General features: G+C 38.7%; 1 protein-coding gene across 2 annotated transcripts in view; it reads left to right on the forward strand.

The window, feature by feature from the left end:
* The window catches only part of ca10a (carbonic anhydrase Xa), a 135,128-nt gene extending 131,016 nt beyond the window's left edge, over positions 1-4,112 (forward strand). The window contains exons 10-11 of one of the 2 annotated variants that reach the window (XM_028970716.1): positions 2,379-2,443; positions 3,208-4,112. In XM_028970716.1, coding sequence (XP_028826549.1) covers positions 2,379-2,413 — 35 coding nt within the window. In that variant the 3' untranslated portion in view covers positions 2,414-2,443; positions 3,208-4,112. The remainder of the gene's footprint in view (positions 1-2,378; positions 2,444-3,207) is intronic. The other variant, XM_028970717.1, reaches the window with a different exon arrangement.
* Positions 4,113-6,000: the final 1,888 nt, after the last annotated feature.

Consider the following 6,000-nt stretch of genomic DNA (forward strand, 5'->3'; position numbering starts at 1 on the left):
TTCACTCGTGTTAATGAGCATCTCATGAAGTGGCTTTGATGATGACCATAGTGAACAAAGAAGCCATGAAGGTAAAAAGAGGCGACTTGGTTTCTTATATTGGATTCTTCAAAATGGCATCCATCGTAGTCTCCATAACCACCTCAGAGTAATTGTACCCACACTTTTGACTGGTATGTATGTAATGCCTATAGCGATTACACGGTGATGATATACATATAGAACCTGTTTTAATAAGTTCTTGAAGCACAGCACATTTATTTATTTTTTAAAAAGCAATAGTATTTTAAATGCTATTACATTTAACCACTTTTCTGTGACTATGGTTTAGTATTAGTGATTATCTGAATTGTGATCGATCCCAAAACTCGTTTACATCACTGTAAAAAACAACCCTGACTGAAGTATATGGATAATGACACCAAGTCAGCTCCCACGCAACATTATTATGGTAAAATTGTGGTATATTAACAGCTTTCAGCTGTTGCAGGAATAGTTACAGCCTTTTTAATCACACATTGGGACAAGAGAAAAAATACTTACCGTGCAAATAGCAGAACTATTGTCGACTGATTTGCTTTGAAAATAGAAACGAGATGCCTATAAAGTTCCATCTTATGCACGTGTTAAAAAGCAGCTAAAATAGGTTCTGTGGAATTAGGATGTAAAAGCATTTATTATGCACTATTCTTCATGTGTTTAGCACTACCTTTAGGCCAGGGTTGACTCTCTGTTTCTGGATGAGTGCCAATCTGCACAATTCCGTTTTCCCTTGCGGAATGTGGCTTATCTGGCTCATCTGCTAATTAACAAGTCGTCGTGCAGCAGAATACAAAAAATGATCAAATTGTGCAAGCCGGTGGCCATCCAGGAATTGAGGTTGACCCCTCTATTCTAAGCCCTTTAGATAGTATAGTACAGGAGGTTTTGTTCTGCTCCCAGTGGCCCAGGGTCCTGTGTTCTTTTATTCTGGTCTTCCAGTAATTAGCCTCCTGTGATTGCTAATGGGATAAAAATGTATGTGGCAGGATGGAAAGGGAACTGGGTTCAAAAGCAATGCATCATGCTGTGCTTTACTGATAATTATTTGATTCACACATATAGATTTGATCATTTGTGTCAAAGGCTTGAGCTTCTTTTCAATTTTTTGTTATTTTTTTGCCATTCAGAAAATCCACACTTTTTTCATCAACAGGGTAAATGTCAATATTCAAAAGTGCTGCCAATAGTAATATGTTAAATCTTGCAATTAATCTGGAAACCCTCTACTTATTTGTTAGCGTAACAGACCAGCTGCTAACCCATAGTTCACTTGCCTCACATTTTCACTAACAGTATCAAAAGGGAAATTGTACTAGAATAATTGGTATTTTGAGATTAAAATAGCGTGTTACGGTTTCCAGGTTAATCGCACATATGCGCTCCAGAATCCTTTAGATCACACCTCAGAGTGGATTATCCAATTTATACCATGGTCATTTTGCAATTATGTTCAAAGGAGCATTTGTACCTTTAGGATACATGTGTTACTTTAGCTACCCTGGCTTACGAGAATGGTTCTAAGTGCAGCAATATACATTAAGCGGGGGTCTTGTTCACTAGCGTAAGGTCAAAGATGTCCTCGGGATTCACAAAAAAAAAAGTAAGAAACATGATCTTAAATGATGTTTGTGCATGTGATGTATTCTGCATGAGCGCTGCCTATCACTGGCTCATCCAATTTTAATTGTTTATTAAAACATCATTAAAGATCATGTTCTGGATGACAGAAACAATTACACATTGACAAAAAAAGTGTAGTTAATTTTTCTTCAAGATGCAGACAAGTACTAAACGGTTTCGTAAAATTTCTTGTTTCGTAAATCCTGAAGACGCTAGACTATACTACACTACACTTGCAAACAAGCTCCACGCTTAGTGTCAGTTCAAAAATAGTGCCCAATACATTCATTCTGAAGGGCTGCCATTATGTATATTATTTTTCATAAATGCACACCTCCTCAGCTGTAAAAAGGCAAAAGTCTATTTTTCTCACAGGTCTAGTGCTGTCTTTCCCAAAGGGAATGGGGTATATATTTTTCTGTATCTACTGTAAAAGGTAAACGCAGATACTGCACTCAGGCTTTGTAGGGCAGTGCTAGCCAATGATGTTGAGGTATTTCACCCAGACCATGGTATGAAAGTGTGATAATGCAGGTAAGGGACACATGATTGTGTCGTTCATAGATTAAATTGCATGGTTCAGTTCTGTAAAAAACTGTAAAAACCCTTGTTACATGTAGAATTTCAATTTCTACATGGCCATCATTGAGTCCTCAGTCAGACTGAAAGGCCTAATCCTGTGAAGCTGTTTACCCTTGTCCTTTTGTCTGTTTCAGCTAATATATCTGGGCAACTGCTGCACAAAATGTGAATTTTGGCCCAGCAGCCTAAAAACGTTGAGGTAACTGCGATTATTCCTCCTATTCTGTTTTGTAGGACTTGCTGTGCCCACAATGCTTGTGCTGTTGAATGAAATTCTAATTCTGTGCAGCAGTTGTTTGTGAGATTGACCCCTGCTCTGAGGCTAATCAAGATCTACGATAGGAGGGTTATCCTCTTTAATTATGTTTGTTTGCGCCATTTAAAGGTGCAAATATCTGGAAGGTTAAGTAAAAAGTAAACACACAACTAATTAGCATTACCTCCACATCACGGATCATGCATTTTAGCATACAAGATGGCAAGAAAGAGAGGCACACTTTTATCTGAACGGCTCAGAGAATTGTCTGTAGGCCAATTAAATGTTAAGTGCATTGCTTGAGGTGGTGCGCTGAGCGTTCACAACCTTCTTCAGTCGGCCTATGGGAACGTGTGCATATTATCAATTCTTCATTGTTTTGCATAACACTGAGCTTTTTTCGTGGGAAGTGTTGCGAGGTCCTGCATTTATCGAGCCCGACTGATTAGCTTCAGTGGTGCTATTATGGTTCAGGCACAGAGTAGAGTGGGGTTGAGTAGTCACGGGTCGAGAGTTGGGTTACATTCGGTGTTTCATGCAAACATTGAGTTGTATTTTTCCTAATTTGGTATTTGTGGAGTCTATGTTTGGCCCAAATTGCAAATCGTTTTCCAAAAAGTGTGGGGTTAAAAGGGGTGGTATTAGTGGTGGTGGTGGGTGACACCATGTTGAGGGCACTTTTTAACAAGGACCTTCTTCTCTTGCAGTGAACGAATGGCTGCTGAAATAGTTGAGGACCCGAAGGAGAAAAGGGGACAGTGAATCGAGAATGATTGTGGCAAGACAGTACAGGACCAGAAACAGCATTTCATCCAAAATAAACAAATAAACCAGATTGAAAAAAAACAATTATATGAAAGCTGAGACAAACTGCAAAGGACTTTTTCATACATCAAAGATACTTGCGTCAACACAAAAAGTACAATTAACCCTACTTTCGTTTTTTATAAAAGAAAATAAATAAATACATCTATAAAAATAAAACAATATATATATATAGTTTGTTTTATTTTTATTTATTTGTTTATTTATTTTCTTTTTGGGAGCAAAACGTACTGAAAATAGCTAACGTTCATAACCTCATTGACTGTGGGGAAAAACAAAGCAGACTTTTAAGCCTTTGTATATACCGACGCATTGATACAAACCGGTTGAAACAGACTGGACTCTGAAGCCATCCAATCAAAACAAGAGACGCTCCAAACAGCTCATAACTGGGTCGACCAGTGGAGATCAACGGTCACAAGGAGCGACAACATATAGCCATGCATCCATACCTGAGAAGATTATCATGCCGGAGGAGCAAGCGATAATGTTTGTGATAAAGTGAGTGTCTTGGCCTTGTACATATTATTATTATTATTATTATTATTATTCATGCTAATGATGAATATGTAAAAATAAAAAAAATATTGCAAATACATATTTAAAAAATACACATATATCGGAGGGTAAGAAAAGAAAAGAAAAAAATAAATATTTTATGCTTGGCACACTTTGAATTTCGGAAGCAGTTCTAAGATGATGCCTTTTTTCTGTTCTTTTGTTTACAATGGTCATACACTGTGTTTGATTAATGTTCAGTCAACCCAATAAATGTGTTTGGAAAGTTTTTAATTTTTTTTGTAAGTATGTTCCATTTGTAATTTGATGATGATCGTGCTCAGAGACAAACATAAATTCAAACATAGGTGTCACTGCTTTGGCCAGCCTAATATCCAGAGGTTGACATTTTTGAAAGATATCAGATAAGACTCTTCAGATGTTAAATTAATGTTATTAAATTAATAAGGCAGTAAACCGAGTTAGCACCCAGAGGTGGGTGAAGAGGGGATGTAACAGCTGTTGCACAAAATATCAAGTTGGGGTGTTTGGAAAAAAGGATTCATTGTCCCTGCCCAGATGGCCAGATGTGGAGCTCAATCGGGTCCCTCCCACCATCTGGGAGGTGCAGAGATGTGATCATACCATCCATAAGAGGGCTGGTGGCCGTTAAACAGAGGTGGCCTGAGCTCCAGCAATAACATATTTTACACCTTTAAGCGTCATAAAATCGTTACAGATGGGAATATTTTACCAAAAGGCTTATATCTCCTTCTTCCCTTCAAATCAATACAAAATGATACTGACCTTTATCCTATGATGAAAGATTCCTATCAAAGTTATGTCTTCCAGGATGAAGATGATGATGAATCATATGATATGATCTTCATCATATCCCATCTCAGCTGAACACCAATAGGAGATTATTTCATAGTTCAGACCATTTGTGGCAGTTAAGGAAGCGCCCCCATAATCAGAAGGTTGCCGATCCGTCCAAAGTTCCACTGAGCAAAGCACCGTCCCCACACACTGCTCCCCGGGCGCCTGTCATGGCTGCCCACTGCTCACCAAGGGTGATGGGTAAAAAGCAGAGGCTACAAGTCAGGTGTTTAAGTACCCATCTAAAAATCTACTTGAGAAAAAGTCAAAAAGTACTTAATGTCTGCAGCATGGGGCAATGCAGCAATGTGGGGCAGTGCAGGCCTAGCGGTAAAGGTAGCAGTCCCATAATCAGAAGGTTCGAATCCACTGAGGTGCCACTGAGAAAACAACCAACACACAGCTCCCCGGGCGCCTGTTAAAAGCAGAGGACACATTTCATTGTGTGCACCGTGTGCTGTGCTGCAGTGTTTCACAATGACAATCACTTCACTTTCACTTCAATTACTTGATGAAAAAAGGACTAGTCATAAATCATACAGCACTAGTTGTTTTTATTCATCTTTTGGGCGGTATAATGTTCAGACCACCCCATAAAACATTTTTAAGCACAGTTGACCACAAAAGTGCCAAAACTTGAATTGTATTTATAATAAAAAGGCGAAAAATAAAGCCACAATCAAAGTATCCAAAGCGGTGAAAATGTTCAACAATCCCTTAGTAAACAACTGGGCTTTTTGTTCTTTCTATAGCAAACATAAATCTATCAGTTGTCTTTACTGATGAATGAGCACAATGACTGCTGATATAAGAAATGAAATGAAGTGCCCTGCCCCACTGAATAAAGCTCTTGTTCAGTCTGAGCAATTTAATGTTTTAAAGGCATGTACAGGCTACTCTGCTTACCACCACACGCGTTCACTGATTTGAGAGCTGTCTGCAGGGCTCTCAAGATTTCTCCAGGCAGGTAGTGACATTGTGAGGGGGTCAAAGGGGGCGTGGGTCAGATGGGCCGCAGGAATTAGGATGTTTTGGTAATCATTTTATCTCAGACTTGTAGAAGAAAAGATTTGATGCAGATAATTCAATGAAATTATTATAATGTGAGAATATGTCAGTCATTCTGTGGTAATGAAATATGACCGAGACCACTTGGACAGGTGTAGTCGGTGAACATGCTTTAAAGGTTTAGGCTACAGACACTCAGCAGTGATGCTAACTAACTGGGCATCATTCTCTAACAGCGGTCAAGTTGTCATTGCTTGTGTCAAACAAGTTGTGAACTTGTTGTTACATTA

The sequence above is a fragment of the Denticeps clupeoides genome, chromosome 2, assembly GCF_900700375.1.
Source record: "Denticeps clupeoides chromosome 2, fDenClu1.1, whole genome shotgun sequence".
NCBI lineage: Eukaryota > Metazoa > Chordata > Actinopteri > Clupeiformes > Denticipitidae > Denticeps > Denticeps clupeoides.